Below are 24,466 nucleotides of genomic sequence, written 5' to 3'. Positions count from 1 at the left end.
AAGCTCTGGGAGTTGGTGATGGTCAGAGAAGCTTGGCGTGCTGCAGTCCATGGGCTCGCAAAGAGTCAGATAGTACTGAGTGACTGAACTGAGCTGAAACATTGTAAGAATAAGTAAGCACCTGTGGATTGTTTTTTAGAATTCATTGTTATAGTCCATTTCCATGAGTATTCATTCATGATGCTCCAATTGTCCCAGATGGGTAAGTGAAGGTAACTTCGAACTGACTCCTGTTTCCTTTTGACATGTCCGCATTCTTTGAAAATCTTGCTTTCTGGGACAAGACCTTTTAAGTGCATTTTATACTTTCCCTCTCTGTCTGGGAATAAAGCCATTTCTCCAGAGTCTGGTTCCTTTTATTCAAAATATTAAAATAACGCTGTACCTGTTTCCCTGGGTCAGCATATGAAAGATCAGTGTGGTGATTTGCTATCCTAACTTTAGCATTACCAGTGTGACCTTGGCAATTTCCTTCATTCCCAAGGGGTTGATTCCTCATCTGAAAAGAAACTGGATTAGGTAAGTATTTCTTAAGCTTTTCAAGGTCACCAACACGTTTAAAAGCTATATTCCCATCTTCCCAGAGGCAAGCTCAAAGAAGCAAAAAAAAAAAAAAAAAAAGAAAGAAATTTGCACACATTTTAGGGGTTTCGAGCCCCAAAGCCCATTTGAGGCTCCAAATCCCTCGATTTGGTGATCTCCAAAGTCTACTTCACCGCTGATACACTGTAAGGGTCGGTGCGGGTGTCAGAATGAACCCTAAGAGACATCAAATTTGGAGGGATGTATATAGAAACAGATGAGAAAAAGATACAAAGAAAGGAGCCTGTGAGCAATGCATTGCTCAGCCAGAGTTCTTCGCCCGTGCCAAATTTAGGAAGAACAGTAGTCATAGGTGAGAGGTTTTGGCGGGAAGGTCCCACGGGTGGGCGGGGAACGCCTGGCCCCGGGAAGGAGATGCCGGGGGCAGGGGAAGGAGACCCAGGTCCGGCCCCAGTCGCTGCAGCCCTCCGCGCCGCCCACCAGGGCTCGCTCTTACCCTTCGGCTGGGTGGCCGAGGAGCGGGGCGGGCCAGGCGGCGACCCCGCCCCGCTCCTCAGCTAGGCGGCCGTGAGCTCTGAGGGCGCCGGAGCCCGGAAGGAACGCGCCGTCCAGGCCCCTCCCACCTGCCCTCCCTCGCGGCCGCTCGCCGCCGACGTCGGCGGGGCTCCGGTCGCCATGGTGACCAATCGAGGCCCGGTCCCGCCCCCGCCCCTCTGTCCCGGCCCCCTGACGTCGGCTTACGTCAGCGGCGGCGCGCGCCTGGCTGGGCCCTGCGGAGCGGGAGGGACGGAGCGCAGGAGAGAGCGGAGCCGCAGTCGCCCGAGCGGAGCCGCGCAGCCAGTCCGCCCGCCAGCCCGCCAGCCCGCCCGCCCGCCGGCCAGTCCGCGCTCCAGTCCGCCGTGCCTGGCAGCGGGGCCCAGCATGGTCATGGCGGATGGCCCGAGGCACTTGCAGCGCGGGCCGGTCCGGGTGGGGTTCTACGAAATCGAGGGCACGCTGGGCAAGGGCAACTTCGCCGTGGTGAAGCTGGGGCGACACCGGATCACCAGGACGGAGGTGCGGCCCGGGGCTCGGCGGGAGCGTCCGAGGCGAGGGTTCGGGAGACGAGCTGTTGGCCGAGAGGGGCGGCTGCCGCGGGGGGCCTGGGCAGCTCCGAGAGGCCGGGTCACCGGCTCAGGCGAGAGGGCCTGGGAATGTGAGGACCCAGAGAGCTCCAGGGGTCGGTGAACACCACGGGGACCGGGGCCGCGTCGCCCGGACCTGGGTGTCGTCCGATTTGGAGAGCCGGGCCGCCAGGCGCTTTGCCTTCTCTGGGCCACCCTTGGGGGCCCCCTGGAATTTCGCCCAGAGCCTCGCACCCGGGGCCGTGACCTAGTCTGTGGGCCTCCGCTCCGGAGCCCAAGTTCCGCGTCTTCCCGGCTTTCAGCTGGGGGTGGGGTGGGAGGGGAAGTCTCCGCGCTCCTGGGCTGCGCGATGAGAGGCGTCGCCAGCCCGGCCGAGGGGACCGCCTGCGCCCCGACGCCCCGGACGGGGCTCCTCGAGGCTCCGGGGGAACCGCGGCGCCCCCTCCCCGGCCGCTCGAGGAAGGGGGCCCCCGGGGGCCGGGAGCCCGGAGCGCCACGGTCCCATCTTCTCTCCGTTCCTGGTGCCAGACAGTATCTCTGACCTGGTGTCAGGCTCGCTGGATCTCGCGCCTGAGGCATTTCCACCTTAGTACTCCAGACAATAGAGCCGGTTAAAATGGTCATCTGGGCATTCGCACAGTTGGTGGGGTTGGTCTTTCTTATGCTAGGTGATTTCTTTACCAGGTGTGCGTTCTGGCGGTGAATACGCGTTCCTTAAGCCGCGTCAGATTCTACCTGTCTACTCTAAAAGCCCTCGACTGCTTCCTGACGGGGAAGCCAGCATCTCCCCCCGCCCTCCATCGCACATTCTCGCGCACCGCACATATTTTCTCGCAAGTCTCTGTTCTTACCTAACCTGCCCCCCCTTCCTTTCACCGCCTCAAGCTGCTCTCCTCAGGGTCTCTATTTTAAGACGTGCAAATTAAATACTTTAGAAAAACGGTAGAAACAAAACCATTCTTTAGAATAAAACCTTGTGTTTTTGGCGTACTCTACTTTGCCTCATTGTAGTTGTTCTGGAGTTTCATCCTTTGCTTTTTTTTTTTTTTTCCTTCCCACTTTTCATCCTATTCAGCGTTTCACCTTGTTAGTGCGAAGGTACCAGAGTTTGGATATGAAATAACAGGATTCTTTTTCAGAATGCCTGTGTAAGGTGAAGGGCATCGGAAAACTTGAGTGATTTTTGTAGCTGTTGTTCTTAGAAGTTTTGCTTACTGTGAAGAAGTCCGTTTCCAAAAAGAAGGGGCATATGTCATTCTGTCATTCTCATTTTTCGTCTTGCCCTGCTGATCCTGACTGAGGCAGCCGAATTCCGACCATTTTTTTTGTGTCTTTTTTTTTTAGCATCAGAGCCAAGGTCACAAATTTTCCTCTCACAAATTTACCAGAGTTAGCAATTTAAGTTTTTAATGTAAATAATGTGACTGTAGTGAGATTACTTAATCTGATCCCAGTATTTTTAAAAACGAAGAAGTTGATTCCATTCTTCTTAAGAAACATGGCTTAATGCCATGCTGTTTGCCCTTTAGTTACATGAAAAGAAGACATTTTTAATGTGTATTTTTGTATAAGTACACATTTTTAACGACTCTAAAAACTAAACAGATTTCACAGTTAGAAAGAGCTTCTACAAAACTTTTGAACTGTATTGTTCAGTGATTGAATTCCAAACCCATCAGCTCATATTATTTTTTTCTCATCAGCTCTTATCAGTGTTAGTTGAAAGATTTGTCAGCTGTTACTTATTAGTAAATAGGACTGATCTGATATATTAGTATATAGTATCTAAGAATTACTTAAGTAGAGCTATGAGTGACTGACACTTTCTTGAGGTTGTCATCTCAAACCATGTTACTTTTAAACTGATCTCTCTTGTAGAGCTAGGGGGCAGTGTGGAGTAGTATCATGGTTTGGCTATCGGTGAGATCAAGGCATTTGTAATTGAAGGCACAGGTCACATCAAGGGGCTAGTGCACTGGGACGACCCAGAGGGATGGTATGGGGAGGGAGGAGGGTTCAGGATGGGGAACACATGTATACCTGTGGCGGATTCATTTTGATATTTGGCAAAACTAATACAATTATGTAAAGTTTAAAAATAAAATAAAATTAGAAAAAAAAAAGAAAGAGCACTCAGATCCTGAACTGTGGGCATGGTTTACATTTGTAAAATCATTTCAGGTAAAAGCTAACTTTCTAGTACATAGAACCCATTTACTGTTGCTTTTCCTAAAGAAAGTGTTCTTAACATATAAAAAGAAAAATTGTGAAGTTTAAGGTGGGTGAGTATGAGTGTGGTAATTTGGTGTAACTGGAAGTATTACAGATACGAGGAGTGAGGGGAACAGCAAAGCATTAATGAGAAAAGTTCCTGTAAATCTCAAGTTTTATTAAGTTGCTCTGTGAACTTCTGTGGTAATTTGTCATAAGAATTGTTTAGCACAGATACAGTTGTTCCTTACTGTAGTATGCTATTTGTTAAGGAGGATTTTTAAAGCAGTATTTGTTGTTTTTATTCACTGAATGTGTATCTTTGGTAAGCACAACAACTTCCTCAGATATTATAAGTAATATGGATAGTAGAAACTTTAAAGTGCTATTTAACATCATTTGAGGTTCTCATTGCTGAACATACTAATTACAGCGAGAACAATTAATATGGCATAAAGAACAATATTGGCAAAATATCATGATTATACTTACTGCTTAGAAAAGTTTCTTCAATATAGTATGCACTAGCATCAATGTAAGTTTGTGGTTTAAAATATAGAGGTCTTTTTTCCGAAGTTTGAACATCAGGCAATTTTTAGGGTTTAGTTTAAATATTTAAGTAATGAGCGTTTGGGCCCCCCTTTTTTTTAAATTGACTTTTCTCTATCTCTTGTTTCGTATCTCCAAAATAATGCATTTTTACAGAGCTTGGGAGATCCAAGACTGTTTGCTTTTTCAGGTGGAAAAAAAAAAATCAGTTGACAAGAGAGATCTTCATTTTGGTCTAATCTATCAAATAGCTTAACATTGTGTAAGAAATACAATTGCATCATCATCTGAAGCAGTGTTCTCATGTTAGATCTCTGTGTAAATTTTACACACAAAAGGGAAGGCAGGTGGTGGTAGAACCCAGCTTCTTAGTATAATACTTCATAAACGCTTTGTAGTATTTGTTTGTGATTTATGAATTAGAGTAGCTAATTTTATAAAATTAGCATAATGGAAAAGAATAGTAGTATTTAGACTATTAAACTATTTTAGGCAGTCATGGTTGCTATTTTGCTATGCTTTTAGTGTCTTTGAGAAGTATATTTTATTAATACTGCACTAGTAAATAACTTTTTCCTTCTAACTAAGCGTATGACTAGTTTTTTGTTGTTTTTTATTGTCCATCAAGTAAGATTTCAGAAAAGTCATTTGTGCCCTTAAATATTTTTGTCTCTTACTGTTAAATAAATATGGTCTTACTGTAGAAAATATAAAGAATATAGTGCACAAAAAAGTACATGTGTAATTCCTCCCTCAATAGAAATAAATCATTAACATTATGGCATATTTCCCTCTAGTCTTTTTTTAATGCATTTTTTCCACAGATGACATCACATAGTAGATACACTTATATAAACTGTATCCTTTTTTCCACTTACCATTATAGCCTCAACATTTTGCTTCTTATATATAACTTTATTAAACACCTTAACATTTTACTATTTATTTATTTTTGGCTGTGCTGGCTCTTCATTGCTGCACAGGCTTTCTTGACTTGCAGGGAGCAGGGGCTCCTGTCTGGTTGCAGTGTGTGGGCTTCTCGTTGCGGTGGCTTCCCTTACTGCGGAGCACAGGTTCCGGGGCTTGAGGGCTTCGGTAGTTGGCGCTCGTGTGGTCAGTGGTTGCAGTTCCCAGGCTCTATATAGCACAGGCTCCATAGCTGTTGCAGCCCAGCTCAGTTGCTCCGCGGGGGCATGAGGGATCTTCTGGGATCAGGGATTGAACCCATGTCTCCTTCATCAGCAGATAGATTCTTTATCACTGAGCTACCAGGGAAGCCTCTTAAACATTTTTAATAGCTGCATAGTGTTCTTCCTTGTAGATGAATCCTGTTTTACTTAACAGTGTTCTTATTTACCATTAATTATACATGTTCAAGTTTTCATTTACAAGAAATAATTTGCAATGTATTTTTATGTATATAACTCTGTATCTGCATTCTCAGTTATTTTAGGAAGGAGTGATTGGAGGTAAATTCCTAAAGGGAAATTACCAAGTGAGAAGGTATTATTTTTACATTAAAAAATAATGTATTTCTGTTATCAAATCTATCATGTTTATTATTGAACATTTTAAGAAGTGTAGCTAAATAAAATGAATTAACCATAATATTAGCACCCAAAGATAACCATTATTAGTTATTTTCAGACCATTTCTGTAATAGGTCATTGTTTTCCTCAATACCATACCTCTTGTTTTGCTTGGCTAAAGAGCCTTTAAATGTTTGGTCCATGGGATCTTAAATATATTTCATACAGGTTCTGAAAATTAGTTTATTGAAATGGCATGCAGGTATTACTTATTTAAAAAATCTGGAATATAACAGTGATAGCAAGGACATTGGAAAGCTGCTTTTTTTCCACTGAAGACAATTCTTTGTGTGCTCAGAGGGTTTTATATTTAGGCATAATTTGTAAATTAAGTACTACTTTAAAATGTAAGTATTTTTAAAGTTCTCCAAATAGTTAAAGTACAAAATTGCATTTTTAGAGCAAAGGTAGAAACAAGAGAAGAGCATATTACTCTCTGATTATGGAATTTCTTGAAGAGGATAACTCAATTTTTTAATACATTTGAGTTTTATATTTTACTTAAAAATTTTAAGTCTCCTTTCTGTAATCTTGATATTATTAATCTTATTCTGTGAAATATTCCAGATGTCAAGAACCAACTATACTATGTTCAACAAGAGGAATTGTTACCAAATAACTTGATCACTAATATCTGTAACTAAGTCTATGTATGATCTTTAATTGTGTGTTGAAATAAAAATTAGATTTTTCATGGAACATACATGTTTTGCTTGAAATTGTTCTCTAGTTTCTTGGCACCCAGACAAGTAAAATTTGCCAAGTTTATTCTGCGAAATATTGTTCAAAATGATCTGTTCTTTGGGAGGGAGGGTGGGGACAAATGTGGAAAATAAGTTGTATAAATGTTCATATTCTGTAGAAATGCTTACAGAGTTTAATGCATTCTGCTTTTAATTCTACTGGGAAATTCTGTCTCAGGCAATTAAGAAAACATTTATTTGGAAATAACTGAAACTGGCCTTGATTCCTGGATTCACATGATGATATTTGATTCATGGCCAATGCTGATGGCAAATTCACTTCCTTGGAACCGAATGGGTTCCAGAAATTCATTAAGATTTCTTTCTTTCTTCTTTAATGTACCTCTTCTACCTTCCACCTCCATATATTTGAAATATGTTATTTAGGTAAAAGTTCTTTATACAGGACATTTGTGGACAATGCTTTCCCACCCTTCAAAGAGAAATAGCCCATATATCCCATTTGAGATAATTACAAGAATGAAAGACAGTTACATTCGGGAATTTCATCAGAAACTTTTCATTTTAAAAATACTTTAAACAGGTTAAGAGATGAATCTTGGGTGAATTAAACTGAAAATTGATGCTAAAATTTGTTTTTTCTTTTTCAAAGTAAACATAGTATTTGTGTGTTTTTCCCCAGTTACAAATATATGTATGTTCTTTGTAGACATTGTTGAAAAACTTGAAGAAGAAAATAAAAACATTCTTATTTTAATTCCACCATCCAGACCAAGAGACAGCCACTTAATATTTGGTTCCTATCCTCTTAGCTGTTCACACATATTTTATATGTATGTAATAAAATTGATGTCACCTATACATAAAATCTGTGTGTTTTACTTAGTATGTTTGTTAACATTTCCCCAAGGTTACAGAAAAATGTCTAAAGCATGGTTAAATAGTATCTTTGAATTTGACCATCTATATTTTATTTTAATAAATTCCTGTTATTGAACATTTAGATCATTTCTCTCTTGCTGTTTCTCTTTCTAAAATAGTATTTCAGAGAATAATCATGTTATATACATCTTTGTGCATCTATCTGATTATTTCCTTAGAATAATCCCATAGCAGTGGAATTCTTGGGTCAAGGAGTGTATGTTTATTACAAGTCAAATTTTAAATTGGGGAAAAAGTTAAATTTATTTATTCTAAAAGGGTAACTGGAGAACTCCATTTGCTACTGACTTTTACTGAAGCGACTTAGCAGTTAGCAGTTTACTTTTTTCAGAAACCGTTTCGTTGTAGACCACTCAATCACAGTCACTATTAAATCAAATCATAGGCTGGTATATTCAGATTCTACCTGTGATTTGATGTGTGAGCTTGAAAAGTGTGTTTATGTTTTAATTTCAAAGGTCTCACTATATGGTAAGGATTTTGCTACTTGGTATTTCAGAAGGACAATGTATAATTAATGTATTAGTAGTAAATAACACTGAAGCAGATGTTACCTGAGACAGCAAACATTTATTAATGCCTTCTGATTTTTCATTAGAAGAATAACTTCATTGTATAACTTCTTTGTAAAGTCCCCCAAAACCAGTTTTGTGTGTGGTTTCTTTAAGTGCAAGAAATTAATATATCTTTTATGAGAAGTGAAATAATTTTTTAAAAGTATCAGAAAGCGAACTCTTACCATTAAATTACATTTTGAAAAATGAAAAAAATCCCTTTTATTCATCAGCTGAACACCATTTCATTTCTGATCTTATATTTAATCCTTTGTCTTCTTGCAAATTTATATTTTACATAGTTGTTACTTTTACATGTTTTTTTAACTTAATCTTGTTGGAAACACTTTTATTCATAATTAAGATTTAAATCTTATTAAATAATATAGCCATTTATAGAGAACTTAGAAAACAAAAAAATGAAAATGACCAATATTTCACAGATGGAGAAGTTAGTCTGTATAATAAATTTAACTATTTCACTTTTCATTTTTTCTAGTTAGAAAAGTAATTCATGCTCATTGAAGAAATTTTTCATGCTCATTGAAGAAAAATTGCACTGAAAAGTAAATTAGGAAAATAAAATCATGATTTTTCACCCACTGATAATATTTTCATCATATTTATATCTAGTTTTTATTGCTCTTTTTCTATGTATACTTTGTGTTGAAACTGCACTGATATTCTCATTTTTTTACTTAATATTTTAGTCTCATCATTCTTCATATTGTTAAAAGGAACTATTTTAAGTCATGTGATAGTCATAATACACCATAAGTCATGTAATGATTTCCCAATTATTGTTTTCTGTTTTTTACATTATAAAAAATACTTTTGAATATATTGACACATAAATCTTGATCATCATTTCAGATTATTTCCTGCAAATAATTTCCAAGTGGGATGGATGATTTTTAAGGTTCTTGGTAAAGACTGCCAGATTACCTTCCAGAAAAATTATAATCAATTTTATATTCCTACTAGCAATACATATGTGTGTATATATATAGCCATCTCATTGAACTTCAGCTCACAAGGGTGCTCACTTTTTCATCTTTATAAACAAGTGAAAAATATTTTTTGAGATTTAGTTGACATGTCACATTATGTTAGGTATATATACATTTTCCTGTTTATGAGATTGAATATCCAGTATTGCTGCTTTACATGAGATTTAGTTGATAGTAATTATCCTTGTTTCCCGAGTTATATAGAAAACTTTCCTTTTGTATCCCCCCAATTTTTTTATTGCTGTATAAATTCATTGAAGTTTTTTTTAAAAAGATATTGTATGCATAATTAGGAATTAGTGCTCAGGTGCTCAGTCATGTCCAGCTCTATGCGACCCCGTGTTCTATAGCCCACCAGGCTCCTCAGTCGTGTCCTACTCTTTGTGACCCCATGAACTGCAGCATATCAAGCTTCCCTGTCCTTCACTATCTCCCAGAGTTTGCTCAAACTTATGTCCATTGAGTTGATGATGCCATCCAAACATCTCATCTTCTGTCGCCTCCTTCTCCTGCCCTCAGTCTTCCCCAGCATTGGGTTCTTTTCCAAAGAATACTGGAGTGGTTGCCATTTCTTTCTTCAGGGGATCTTCCTGACCCAAGGATCGAATCTGTGTCTCCTGCATTGCAGGCAGATTCTTTACTGCTGAGCCACTGGGGAAGGCCCAATTTAGATGAGCAACAACAAAGAAAAGATACATTGATTTTTAGAGTTCCATGCATGACTTTGTTGTGACCATGCAGATTTTGTCCTTGGTACTATGTTTGGAACTAAGTAGAGAAGGGATGCAGAGAGGAAGTTCCCAGAAATCTAAGTTCATAGCTACCTTTAAAATGAACTAGTGGAACACAACTCTTTCGTAAATTCGGAGTTGCATACAACATTGGGGAAATCCCCAAATGCAGATTTTTTGTTTGTTTGTTTGTTGATAAAATTTGTTTTCCAAAATGTCTTCCTCCTTTTCTCATAGATCTATTAAGTTCTTTGAAGGTAGGAATCAGATCTTGTTCATTTTTGTATCCTAGGCCTAATTCCAGGCATACAGCAGGTGCTCAATAAATGTGTGACTAATATGTTCAATGAATGGTGAAAAGATGGAACTTGAAGTTAGAAGGCCTGTGACTTTTTTCCCCCATTAATTCACTTGAGCTTTAAGACCTTTGTGAATTCTGTAATGATCTTTTCAACCTCAGTTTCATCAATTCATCAGTGTACTGCTTGTTACATTTACTTCTAAAAATTGAGAAATAAATGAAATAAAATTTATCTTATTTCTTAAGATTCCAAAAGAGTGTCAAAGAGGAGATATCTTTTCGGTAATACCTAACTTTAATTGTTATTTAGTATTTAAACTTTTTCTTGAACATTAAATATGATACTCAAGATGTTATATAGAATAAATTTCTTAATGACAGTAATCATGCTAAAATTTTTTAAAACATGATTCCTTTCTATTTATTATTCTTTTTCTATTTAGTAGATATTTATGACCCATTTCATTATAAAAGCTTTTTGTTTGGGAAAGACTACTGATCTCTAGATGCACTCCAAAAATTGTAGGGCAAGAAATTTTCTTCAAAATATGCATCTGTAAACCTCCATCTTACCTTCCTAAGGAATATTGAGGATATTAAAATATACACTTACCCTTTTATCTGCCAGCTTTTACCCAAAGTTACCCTGAATAACTGATAATACTGTATTCTGTCATACTCTTAATTAGGTGAAGGGGGTCACCTTAAAGATTTAGATTTGAGGTGGCCCAATAATGTTCCTAATAGTAAGTACAGTTTTAATCAGTCACTCATCTAGCAGTCTTACTTTCTAGAATATTTTGATCATGGGAATAAATAAAATACCACCAAACATAATGCTGCTGCTGCTGCTAAGTTGCTTCAGTCGTGTCCAACTCTGTGCGACCCCGCAGACGGCAGCCCACCAGGCTCCGCTCTCCCTGGGATTCTCCAGGCAAGAACATTGGAGTGGGTTGCCATTTCCTTCTCCAAAGCATGGAAGTGAAAAGTGAAAGTGAAGTTGCTCAGTTGTGTCCCACTCTTCCCGACCCCATGGACTGCAGCCTACTAGGCTCCTCCATCCATGGGATTTTCCGGGCAAGAGTACTGGAGTGGGGTGCCATTGCCTTCTCCGCCAAACATAATGAAACTATCACAAAATCTGCAAACTTTACTGCCTTTTCAGTAAAAGAAAGAAGGAGCTACCGCCTTTCTTCTTAGGCAATAAATTTAATTTTACCCATTATATTTAGTAATCTGACTTCCCATGGGAAGCTTGAGTTCTATGAGTTACAGTTAATTCAAATTAAGCAACAAGCTATGGACAGCAAAATAGAAATAGAGAACGGTAAGAAATAAACCTTACAGTAGGACTTTAACAGCACAGGACAGAGAGCTGTAAGGGAAGAAGAAAGAATTAATTGTATTAATAGGAGTCTAAGGGAATTAAAAACCAAGATAATCACGATGGTGTGATCACTCACCTAGGGCCAGACATCCTGGAATGTGAAGTCAAGTGGGCCTTAGAAAGCATCACTACGAACAAAGCTAGTTGAGGTGATGGAATTCCAGTTGAGCTATTTCAAATCCTGGAAGATGATGCTGTGAAAGTGCTGCACTCAATATGCCAGCAAATTTGGAAAACTCAGCAGTGGCCACAGGACTGGAAAAGGTCAGTTTTCATTCCAATCCCAAAGAAAGGAAATGCCAAAGAATGCTCAAACTACCGTACAATTGCATTCGTCTCACACAGTAGTAAAGTAATGCTCAAAATTCTCCAAGCCAGGCTTCAGCAATACATGAAGCATGAACTTCCAGATGTTCAAGCTGGTTTTAGAAAAGGCAGATGAACCAGAGATCAAATTGCCAACATCCACTGGATCATGGAAAAAGCAAGAGAGTTCCAGAAAAACATCTATTTCTGCTTTATTGACTATGCCAAAGCCTTTGACTGTGTGGATCACAATAAACTGTGGAAAATTCTTCAAGAGATGGGAATACCAGACCACCTGACCTGCCTCTTGAGAAACCTATATGCAGGTCAGGAAGCAACAGTTAGAACTGGACATGGAACAACAGACTGGTTCCAAATAGGAAAAGGAGTACGTCAGGGCTGTATATTGTCACCCTGCTTATTTAACTTATATGCAGAGTACATCATGAGAAACGCTGGGCTGGAAGAAGCACAAGCTGGAATCAAGATTGCCAGGAGAAATACCAATAAACTCAGATATGTAAATGACACCACCCTTATGGCAGAAAGTGAAGAGGAACTAAAAAGCCTCTTGATAAAAGTGAAAGAGGAGAGTGAAAAAGTTGGGTTAAAGCTCAGCATTCAGAAAACGAAGATTATGGCATCTGGTCCCATCACTTCATGGCAAATAGATGGGGAAACAGTGGAAACAGTGGCTGACTTTATTTTTCTGGGCTCCAAAATCACTGCAGATGGTTATTGCAGCCATGAAATTAAAAGACGCTTACTCCTTGGAAGGAAAGTTATGACCAACCTAGATAGCATATTCAAAATCAGAGACATTACTTTGCTAACAAAGGTCCATCTAGAAAAGGCTATGGTTTTTCCAGTAGTCATGTATGGATGTGAGAGTTGGACTGTGAAGAAGGCTGAGCGCTGAAGAATTGATGCTTTTGAACTGTGGTGTTGGAGAAGACTCTTGAGAGTGCCTTGGACTGCAAGGAGATCCAACCAGTCCATTCTAAAGGAGATCAGTCCTGGGTGTTCTTTGGAAGGACTGATGCTAAAGCTGAAACTCCAATACTTTGGCCACCTGATGCGAAGAGTTGGCTCATTGGAAAAGACTCTGATGCTGGAAGGGATTTGGGGCAGGAGGAAAAGGGGATGACAGGATGAGATGGCTGGATGGCATCACCGACTCGATGGACATGAGTTTGGGTAAACTCCAGGAGTTGGTGATGGACAGGGAGGCCTGGCGTGCTGCGATTCATGGGGTCGCAAAGAGTCGGACACGACTGAGCGACTGAACTGAACTGAAGGGAATTAAGTGAGTTGACAAAACTGTAAGTGAAAGTGAAGTTGCTCCTTCACGTCTGACTCTTTGCAATCCCATGGACTGTAGCCTACCACGCTCCTCTGTCCATGGGATTTTCCAGGCAAGAATACTGGAGTGGGTTGCTATTTCGTTCTCCAGGAGATCTTCCTGACCCAGGAATTGAACCTGGGTCTCCTGCCTTGTGGGCAGACACTTTACTGTATGAGCCACCAAGGAATCAGCCTGGTGAATTCAAATCAGTGAATTGACAAATTGAGTCCAATTATCTTGGTTACTTTTTAGGAGCTCTAAATGTTATGGCAGTAAAATGATTGTTGTGCTGTGTCACTTGAGTCGTGTGCAACTCTTTGTGATTCTCTGGACTGTAGTCCACCGAGTTTCTCTGTCCTTGGGATTCGGCAGGCAGGAATACTGGAGTGGGTTGCCGTACCCTCCTCCAGGGAATCTTCCTGACCCAGGGATTGAACCCACAGCTCTTATGTCTCTTGCATTGGCAGGCAGGTTCTTTACCACTAGTGCTACCTGGGAAGCCAGCAATGCAAGAATTGATACTAAAATTATCCTGAAACAACAACATAAAACCTGAATTATGTTCAGAATACTTTTGGGTAGAATGTGAAGTACATTTCAGAATTTCTTCAGAACTTACTATAATTAAGTTTGGGTGGTTCCCAGTTATCTGAAAGTTTTATTTAAGTCAATGACTTATTTCCTAACTAAATGCCTACTGAAATTTAAAAAAAAATAGTTATTTTTAGTTCCATGAAAAAAATTGCACAGTTGTTGTTTTATGACTGCCTAGTTATTCACCTTCAGATGCATCTCCTTCAAATTATTCTGTGTAGCTATGACAGGAAGAGGCCATGTTTTTTGAAAATCAGATTCCTTTAAGTAAAAATTTCATATAATTACTAACATTTGAAGTTTTGCACTTGATTTTTAAAACAAAATTTAATCCAATTGGCATTTTTCAAGTAGTTGGATTTTAATTATTTATACTTAGGTTTTTTTTTTTTTTCCAGAAAAGTCTGTATGCTTTGGAACCTGTCATTTGCTTTTCTAGACAAATTGAATTTCAGTTATCATAGAAACTATCTTCTATTTGGTTGATGATTTGTTTATAGGTACTTTGCAATGAGATGACTTGTTGAAATTGCTGAGATTTTATTTCTTCAGTTTTTAAATGGAGTAAGGAGTTAACTGTTGTAGAAAAAGAGAATTATGTTTTATTAAAGTAAAACTTTAAAGGGTTATTATTTTTCATAACACATTAAAATAAAGCTTTAAAGGGTTATTCATCATACCACATTAAAAACACTGCCAAGCAAAATCTGCCACAGCGCCTTATACGTGGCAGATGTTTGAGACAGTAAGATGCATGAATGAGCATTGAATTTAAACTAGTTATCATCATTGTCATGGGGACCTACCTACTGGTAGAGTCTTAGATGTCATTTATTTAAAAAATTTATAACTGGAAAATGTTAACCTTTTTACACTAATTGTATTTATTTGTGTCTGGGATGCAGGTGGCGATAAAAATAATAGATAAATCTCAGCTGGATGAAGTGAACCTTGAGAAAATCTACCGAGAAGTAAAAATAATGAAACTGTTAGACCACCCTCACATAATCAAACTTTATCAGGTATGACTTAACTTTATACTTCTCCATGCTTCTCACATTCAGAACTCTATTTTACATCATCATTTTTCTCTTTTATGTTAGTTTTTTCAGTCTCTAAAAAGATAACTATATGCTTTTATCAATATGAATGTTTCCATTTCTCTATATTTAAAAATTAGGAAATAAAAACTACTCCCAGCTTAATTTTCAGTTGTCTCTCAGACTGTAAGTTATTTACTTTCAAAGTTTGTAGTTGTGCATTTATGATAATCTGCTTAAACCTGCTGGGTTTTGGCGGTGGGTGGTTTAATGGATACAACAGTTTTGCTTATTTAAAAAATAATGCTGTTTATATTATATAAACTACAAAGGCTAAAATAGACTATTACTTTAGTGACATACATTATAATACCTAAAGTCAAGTCTTTATTTGAAAGAGGGTTCTTTTATCAGGTAAAGCAAATCCTTCGTTTAAAAAAAATTAACCTTATTAAGGTATAATTTTTGTAAAATAAACTGCATGAGTTTCAAGTGTAAGCCATGCTTTTTAAAAGGAAGATTTTTCTCAGATTTCTAAAGAGTAATTTATGCTTAAGAATGGTAATGTAATACAAAAATGTTTTATATTTCTATTAATATTTAGAATTTTTATATTAGAAAACTATTTTTAAGCTAAAATATTATAGTGTGCTTGCTAGTCTATAACTTTGCTCTCCAAAGTGCAGTGTGTGACCTTAGAGATGTGCTGTGCTCAGCCTATACTTGCTGTGGGAGCTGATTGTCAAATTTTCAGAAGTTTTGTGAGTCAGTTAACATGCTGATAGCTCAGAATCAGTGCTGGTAGGAGTATTTTTGCACTGCAGAAATTGGTTTAAAAGAGCCGTTTTCTCCCTCCGTGAGCTAGAGCCAGCACACTTTTGCATGCATGCGTGCTAAGGCACTTCAGTCATGTCCAACTCTGTGTGACCCTGTGGGCTGTAGCCCACCAGACTCCCCTGTCCATGGGATTCTCCAGGCAAGAATACCGGAGTGGGTTGCCATGCCCTCCTCCAGGAGATCTTTCAGACCCAGGGATCGAACCCACGTTTCTTACGTCTCCTGCATTGGCAGGTGTGTGCTTTACCACTAGCGCCACCTGGGAAGCCCAGAACACTACTCTGTGCACTCAGATTGGTTAGCACAAGTGTCCCTCAGGGTATAGTAAAAAAAAATTAGAAGCTCCAATTCTGTTTATCTTTTCTATTTATCTTCTTGTGTTCATTTTATAATGTATGTATTTATAAAATGGCGCAAGTATACAGTTTGTGTCTCTGCATGTATATATTCATAAATACATCTACATATACATATACATATCTGGCTTTATTGAGAGAGATTTTGAGTTTAAACCTTGTGGAAACTGTTGGAGAGCATTTCCGTTAGCTGAGAATGAGAGACTATGGTGTATGTGCCACTCAAAACAATTCCTAAGGTTCTAAACTGCAGAGGGCCTCTTAAATCAAATTTATATCAGAGTACTTCTCCCTTTAAGCTGTTTTTTTTTTTCCCTAAAGAGGATGCTTGTAATAAACTAATCACATGCTTAGAAGTCTGATGAACCATAGCCCAAACTGAGGTTAAAACTACTGTGATTCTTCAACTATACTTCAATTAATAAACAAAGCAAACAAACCGAAAGCTGCCATGATTCACATGATAATTCTGTGTTTATTTGAACTCCAGTAATCAGTTACATTGATTTACTGTTTGACTTGTTTAGACCCAGATTGTAGGTAGCCCTTAGTTTTCTAGCCTGTTTTAGGAACAGTCTTAAATCCAAATGTTAGAGCAAAATTGGTTTTTAGCCTTTCAGTAGATAGTAGTTAAATATTACATTTACTAGCATGTGCCAGTATGTATGTTCCTTTCTAGATTTAGAAAAACTAATGTAAATAAAAATGTATTGCAGTGGAACTGTAGAAGAAGATTTTGAACAATGTTTTAAAATAACAGTACTTTGTAAAAACATGAAAGTGTAGTAAGAGGATTACCACACTGTGACAGATTAGCTAGGTTATAGGTCAGATTAACAGCTCTATTTTATTATTCATTTCTTAATCATAATCTACCATATAACACAGCTAGAAAAGTCAGTGAGGAGGTTAAAAAGTTGTTCTTCAAAACTCCTATTACGTGTATCAGTATTTTTCAAACTTGAATGAGAATGATAGTCACCTGAAGGTGTGGTGAAAGTGTAAACCTGTGTCGGTAGGTCTGGCATGGGGTCTGAGAGTTTATGCTTCTAACAGGCGTCTGGGCAGTGCTGCCGCTGCTGGTTGTAAACCACGTTGGAAGACGCACAATCTAGAGTTTTCACAAAAGTATTAGGATAAGGATATTGTCAGTCTTATAAACATCACCAGCTTCCGAATCGTCTATAACTTGATGCTTTTATTAGTTGTTTTAATTTAGGTAATTCCATAGAGGGCTTCCCTGGTGGCTCAGTAGTAAAGAATCCACCTGCCAATGCAGGAGATGCAGGTTCAATCTGTGGGTCAGGAAGATCCCCTAGATAAGGAAATGGCAACACATTCCATTATTCTTGCCTGGAATATCCTATGGACAGAGTAGCCTGGCGAGCTACAGTTCATGGAGTCGCAAAGTTGAACATGATTTAGTGACTAAATAACAACGGTTTCACAGAATGTTGTAGTAAATAGCAATCTTTTCCTGTCAAACTAATATGGAATTACTTATCAATAGGTAATGGAAACCAAAAGCATGTTGTACCTTGTGACAGAATATGCCAAAAATGGAGAAATTTTTGGTAAGCACATTTCTTTCAATCTTTTAATTTGAAAAATGTCAGTAAGCTTTTCGAATAGAGTATTTTCTATTAATTCTCCTACTTGCTTAAAAGTTGCTAATGTGAATTAGAAATTTTAAAGTATTACAATAAAATATACAGTAAGCTAAAAATATGGAATATAATTTGTTCTCTTGTATTTATGATATTAAAGCTATTGCTTAATTCTCTCATCTGTGTTAAAGAGATTGGAAAATCAAAGTTGAGGGAAACTTTCAGTCATACTGCAAAGGAGATTCTTTTAATCTTCCTTTTTACTTTCTTTACCGGGTAAAAGATAAGTCAACAAATATTTATTGAGCTTGTACTATGTCTCAGACATTGTACTAGGTGTAGGGGATACAGTGGTGACCTAAATAACAGTCCCTACTGTTGTGGCTGTTAGCTTTAGCTGTAGGTCTCTGGAAAGTCACTAAACCTCTCTGGGACTCACAGTTTCTTTATTTCTTAATAAAAAGTATTTGATTAATTGGTTTGTATGACCCATTCTAACTCTTAAAATTATAACTATTTTATTGGTTCTAGCTTTCATCTATTTTATTGTTCCTTTATGGAATAAGAACACCCTAAATAGTCTAAATATTTGGTTTTTTAACCTAAGTCCAAAATTGTTTTTGAAATAGCTTTATTGAGGACTTCACATACAATAAATTGTGTGTACTTAATGTGAACAGTTTAATAAGTTTTCAGACACACGTGTGAAAGAAACCATCACCGCCATCAAGATAACCATCACTTCCCAAAGTTTCTTCGTAACCCTTTGTAATCTCTCTTGCCCCACTTCACCACTAGGCAAGCACTGATGTGTTTTCTGTCACTATAGATTATTTCTTCTGCAGTTTAAAGGTACTCATGTAGTCTGTACCTTTTCTTCATCTGGCTGCTTTCTCTCAGTATAATTATTTTAAGGTCCCTCCATTTAGTTGCACTTATCAGTGTATCATTTCATTTTATTGTAGGTTGTATATAATTTTGTAAGTATACCCCGGGTTGCTTATCCATTTGTATGTGGATGGACATTTCAGTTGGCTTCAGTTTTTGGCTACTATACATGAATCACTGTGAACATTCATGTGTAAGTCTTTAACTTAGAGACTACCGTCAAATAATATTCACCGCTTAACATATAGTATATATTACTATGCTCAGTCACTCAGTCCTGTCCAACTCTTTGCAACCTCATGGACTGTAGCCTGTCAGGCTCCTGTGTTGACGAGATTTTCCAGGCAAGAATACTGGAGTGGGTTGCCGTTTCCTCCTGCAGGAGATCTTCCCGATCCAGGGGTTGAACCCACATCCCTTGCATCTCCTGCATTGGCAGGTGGGTTCTTTACCACTAGCGAGAACCTTAAAATAATATACTTCTTCTTTTTTTAATTAGTTAACTAATTTGGCTGTGTCAGGTCTTTGTTGCAGCACCTGAGATCTTCACTGCGTCATGTGGGGGCGTGGGCTCAGAAGTTGTGCACGCAAACTTAGTTGTCCCATGGCATCTTAGTTGGCCCAGGGATCGAACCCATACCCCCTGCATTGCAAGGCAGGTTCTTAATCACTGAATCACCAGAGAAGTCCTTGATGATATACTTCTGTTCAATGCCTCCTTGCCTTTATTGTCCTGTCATACATTTTATTTATACCTGTTTGATAAAACACAAAATGCAGTGTCGTCGTTTTTGTTTAAAAATTTAATTATGTTTTAAAGAGATTTCATTATTTTTAAAACTCATACATTTACTGGTGGACTTACCATTGACACATCCCCATATGTGGATACATGTTTTCTCATCTTTATTCTTTTATTTGGATGCATACTTTTATCTGGCATCATTTTTCTTCTGCCTGAAGGACTTCATTTAGCATTTCTTACAGAGCGGGTCTGTTGATGAAGTCTTTCAGCTTTTGTGTATCTAAAATAATCCTTATTTTGTCTGTTTTTAAATGACACTTGTACTGGATATGTAATTCTAGGCTGACTTTTTTCCTTCAGTGCTTTAAAGATGTTGCCCCACTGTCTTCTCTTTTGCATTATTTCTGACAAGAAGTCTGCTGTCATTTTTTTCCTTTGTATCTCATATATAAAGTGTGCTCTTTTCCCCTGGCTGCTCCTAAGATTTTCTGTTTATCACTGTTTTTAACAGTTTGATTATGATGTGCCTTTGTATGGTTTTCTTTGTGATTCTTAGGTTTGCTGTTTGTTGCCTCTTAAATTTGTGAATGTTAATTTTTCATGAAATTCATTAAATTTTCAGCCATTATTCTTCTGGCTTTTTCTTCAGAGACTCCAATTACGCATATATTGGGCTGTTTAAAGTCCTCCCGCTGTTCACCGATTCTAATTTAGAAAATTCCTCTTTCTCTCTGCATTTCATTTTGGATGGCTATTATTATTTCTCTGTCTTCAAGTTATTTAAATTCTTTAGCTATTTGTTTCAACTAGAAGCTTCTTAACTGATGTTTTAATACAATTGTGTGGGCTTGAAGCCAAAAAAGTCTAGTTTACAGTGCTGGCTACCCCATGTTAATTGTCTTTCAAGAAATCTTTATTGAAAACTGACTGTATACCACAGACTCTTCTGTGTGGGAAAAATTCCCCAATAAGGAAAACAGACAAAAATTCCTTATCTTAGGAACCTTAGGTTTTATTGTGGAGAGAGAGACAATATGCAAAATAAGTAAATTGTATATAGTATACTAGGTGGTAGTACATGCTATAAAAATAGAAAGGAAGGAAGGGGGCATGTGGAGTGGGAGAGTTGTTTGTGGTATGAGATAGAGTGGTCAGGAAAGGCCTTGCTGACATTTGAGCCAAGACTTGAAAGCAGTCATGTAGATGTAGGGAAATGAGAGTGATCCCAGTAGAGGAAGGAGTAAATGCAAAGGTACTGAGGCAGCAGTGTGCTTGGTGCGTTCAAGGAGTAGCAGGGAGGCCAGTGCAACTGGAAAGAAGCAAGCAAGAGGGAGGAGCCAGCAAGGAGGAACAGTAGGAAGGTCAGACAAGATCAGAAAGGTAGAGGTGAGGCAGCAGTGGGGCAGATTTGGGAGCTTTGCAGACCATGTAAGGATTGTGATTCTTACCTTCAATAAAATTAGAGAACCATTCAAGAGGTATTTGAGCAAAGAAGTGATTGCATCTAATTTATATATATATGCATACACACATATGGTTTTTTTTTTATGCTGCATCCCAGAGCTTGTGGGCCAAGAAAGATCTGTATAGTCAAAGCTATGGTTTTTCCAGTAGTCATGTATGGATGTGAGAGTTGGACTGTACAGAAAGCTGAGTACTAAAGAATTGATGCTTTTGAACTGTGGTGTTGGAGAAGACTCTTGAGAGTCCCTTGGACTGCAAGGAGAGCAAACCAGTCCATCCTGAAGGAGATCAGTCCTGAATATTCAGTGGAAGGACTGATGCTGAAGCTGAAGCTCCAGTACTATGGCCACCTGATGCAAAGAGCCGACTCATTTGAAAAGACCTGATGCTGGGAAAGATTGAAGGCAGGAGGAGAAGGGGACGACAGAGGATGAGATGGTTGGATGGCTTCACTGACTCAATGGACATGAGTTTGAGCAAGCTCTGGGAGATGGTGAAGCACAGGGAAGTCTGGCATGCTGCAGTCCATGGGGTCTCAAAGAGTCAGACATGACTGAGCAACTGAACAACAACAACAACTGAACAACAACAACAAGAGCTTGTGGGATCTAATTCCCCAACCAGGTATCAAACCCATGCCCCCTTATAGGAAGCACATAGTCTTAGCCACTGGACTACCGTGGAAGTTAATATTTTTATAGCATCACTGGCTGCAATGAATAGATAGTAGTGAGCAGTAGATAATAGTGAGCAAGGATGGAAATGGGAGCCCAGGTAGGAGAGATAATGATGGCTCAGACCAGGGTAGCAGAAGTGTGCATGGTGCTAAGTATGCTAATGGTCTGTTTTGGATGAGTAGAATCAGTAGGACTTCTTGACAGATGAAAACCACCCAAATATTGAATATTAGGAAAGAGACCAATGTCTCATCCCTGAGGCAGTCAAACATTAAAAACTTGGAAAAATAGGAAGAACCAGCAAAGAAGAAAAGAAAACCAAGAGAATGCAGTGTCCTGGAAACCAACACATGAAGAAAGTGTTTTCAGGAGGACAGGGTGAGCATCTGTATCAGATGCTGCTGGGAGTCAAGAAAGATGAGGAGTGACATTTAAGCATTGAATTGGCCAAAGCTATGTTGAAGAGCAAATGAGAGAAGAAAACCGGAGAGAGCCAAATACACAGCTCTTAAAAGGATTTCTTCTTCACAAAGAGAGGGCAAAATAGGTGGGAGAAGGTAGTTGAGAAGGGCAATGGGGTCAAGGGAAGGACTTTGAAATCTTTATTCATTGGAATATTTTTTCAAGCTTTAGGCTGCAGTTTTATTGATAAACTAGAGAGAAATGGCTATTATGTGTTAGATGTCATTTTTATGAAAATGGAAAATTCTCAGTTACTCCTTCTTGCTAAGACCTTTGATGATTAAAGTTGGGTCACATTGTTTTATATAAATTGAAGCATAATTTTGAGATTTTTAATATAGAAATTTTATTTTGAATGTAAAATGGCCAGAGTAAATATGGAAGATAAGACACAGTAAGCTGTAGATTTAAGTAGTTGCAAGCAAAGCCAGTTTCTCATGTGGTACCCATGAGGACAGTAAAATAGAAGTGAGAAGATGCAGTCCATAGAATATTAATCAAGTAGTGAAAATATATATATAACATTCCCAGTCGATTCTGAGCTGAAAACCTTTTCAGTCTGTTTTAGATGACACAAATGTGATGTCGAACTATGTATGAAGAACTATATGTTAAAATCTATTGTTCATGTTTATAATATTGAGGTTACTCTTTACAAATACACCTTTAGCGCCTCCTCTGTGCTGGAGGGCATTGTGGGCTTTTTTTTTTTTTTTTTTTTTGGCTGCTGGTGTGTCTTCACTGGGGCCCATAGGCTTTCCCTAGTTGTGGGACACGGGCTTAGTTGTCCTGCAGCATGTGGGATCTTGGTTGCATGACCAGAAATTGAACCCACATCCTTTGCATTGGAAGGTAAATTCTAACTACTGGACCACCAGGGAAGTCCCTGTGTTCTCCCCACAACACACACCTTTTTTTTTTTTTTTTTTCCCATTCCCTTAGTTTAAAGGTTACCAGCAAGTCATACTTTGTGTTCTTGGAAAATAACTTGAAAATTAAATCCTGTTTTCCACAGTCATCACCGTTATCTAGGCTTTCATCACCTCATTTCAATTATGAAGACCTCATATTTTATCACCCTCTCTTTCTTTTCCAGTCAAGTACATTTCTGATATACTTCCTGTTTAATCTTCCCCAACTATTAGTTTTATTATATTACTACTGTGTTGTTTAACCGTTACTTACCTTCCTATTACTTATTGGATAAAATTCAGACTTCAGTCTGCAAATAGGGTAGCTCCACTAAGTAAATGAATGTGTCCAGTTATTCCTTACATAGGTCCACAGATGATCCTTAGTTATGGATAACCAGTTGCCTCAGTTAATAATCAGTCTTCCTTCCTTCTTCCCTCCCTCCCTCTCTTCTTCCATCTCTTTCTTTCCATCTTTCTTGGTCTGTATCTTTCTATCTTACAAGTTTTATTTTTATAAAAGTTAAACATGTACTTGGGTAAGAAGTTAAATAATTCTGCCAAATTTGTTACGAAAAAACGCCAGTTTTCCATCCTCTTCTCCACACCTATTTCTCTTTCACAGGGGCTGCTACTTGCACTTCTTTCAGCTGATTAATCAGATTTGCTTCCATTTTCCTAAGTAATATGATTATATTGCAGCTTCTGGCTTTTTCTGTTTAAGGCACAGTTTTTTGAATACTTCTTGAATTCTTTACCTACTCCTATAAGTAAGTAGCATATGTTAGAGAGGTGTGTAGGGTCAGTTGTGAAAAACCTTGAGTGTTTTGATAAAGGGTTAGGATGATTTGTTAGAGTGGGCAGCTGTGAGCCAAAAGGTGATGATGAGCCAAAAGGTAGTTATCTGTGTGAGGTCTTGCTTAGGAAGATAAATCCAACAGGGGTATGTAGTGTGAAGTAAAGGAGGAAAGAAGCCATCTAGGAGATTATTTTATTGTCTAGAGATAGGAGGCTGAATGCCTAGATTAAGATGTTAGTTGTCAGATTCTTATATGCAGAACTTATATGCGGAGTACATCATGCGAAATGCTGGGCTGGATGAAGCACAAGCTGGAATCAAGATTGCTAGGAGAAATATCAATAATCTCAGATATGCAGATGACACCACCCTTACGGCAGAAAACGAAGAAAAACTGAAGAGCCTCTTGATGCAAGTGAAAGAGGAGAGTGAAAAAGTTGGCTTAAAGCTCAACATTCAGAAAACTAAGATCATGGCATCCGGTCCCATCACTTCATGGGAAATAGATGGGGAAACAGTGGAAACAGTGTCAGACTTTATTTTTTTGGGTTCCAAAATCACTGCAGATGGTGACTTCAGCTATAAATTAAAAGATGCTTCCTCCTTGTAAGAAAAGTTGTGACCAACCTAGACAACGTATTGAAAGCAGAGACATTACTTTGCCAACAAAGGTCTGTCTAGTCAAAGCTATGGTTTTTCCAGTAGTCATGTATGGATGTGAGAGTTGGACTATAAAGAAAGCTGAGTGCTGAAGAATTGATGCTTTTGAACTGTGGTGTTGGAGAAGACT

The 24,466-nt window shown here is 38.5% G+C and overlaps 1 protein-coding gene across 4 annotated transcripts in view; it reads left to right on the top strand.

Annotated features, from left to right (window-relative positions):
- The first annotated feature begins 1,297 nt into the window (after positions 1 to 1,297).
- The window catches only part of SIK2 (salt inducible kinase 2), a 129,888-nt gene continuing 106,719 nt past the window's right edge, over positions 1,298 to 24,466 (top strand). For 3 of the 4 annotated variants that reach the window (XR_011467068.1, XM_070384234.1, XM_070384235.1), the window contains exons 1-3: positions 1,299 to 1,599; positions 14,796 to 14,912; positions 17,634 to 17,697. Coding sequence is in view for 3 of the 4 variants with exons in the window: in XM_070384234.1 (XP_070240335.1) it covers positions 1,465 to 1,599; positions 14,796 to 14,912; positions 17,634 to 17,697 (316 nt within the window). In the remaining variant the exon portion in view is untranslated. Of the gene's footprint in view, positions 1,600 to 14,795; positions 14,913 to 17,633; positions 17,698 to 24,466 lie in introns of all 4 variants that reach the window. The other variant, XM_070384233.1, reaches the window with a different exon arrangement.

Source organism: Bos mutus, chromosome 15 (assembly GCF_027580195.1).
Source record: "Bos mutus isolate GX-2022 chromosome 15, NWIPB_WYAK_1.1, whole genome shotgun sequence".
NCBI classification, from domain to species: Eukaryota; Metazoa; Chordata; class Mammalia; order Artiodactyla; family Bovidae; genus Bos; species Bos mutus.
The sequence above is the reverse complement of the archived record's forward strand: the minus strand, read 5'-3'. Positions and strand labels throughout refer to the sequence as shown.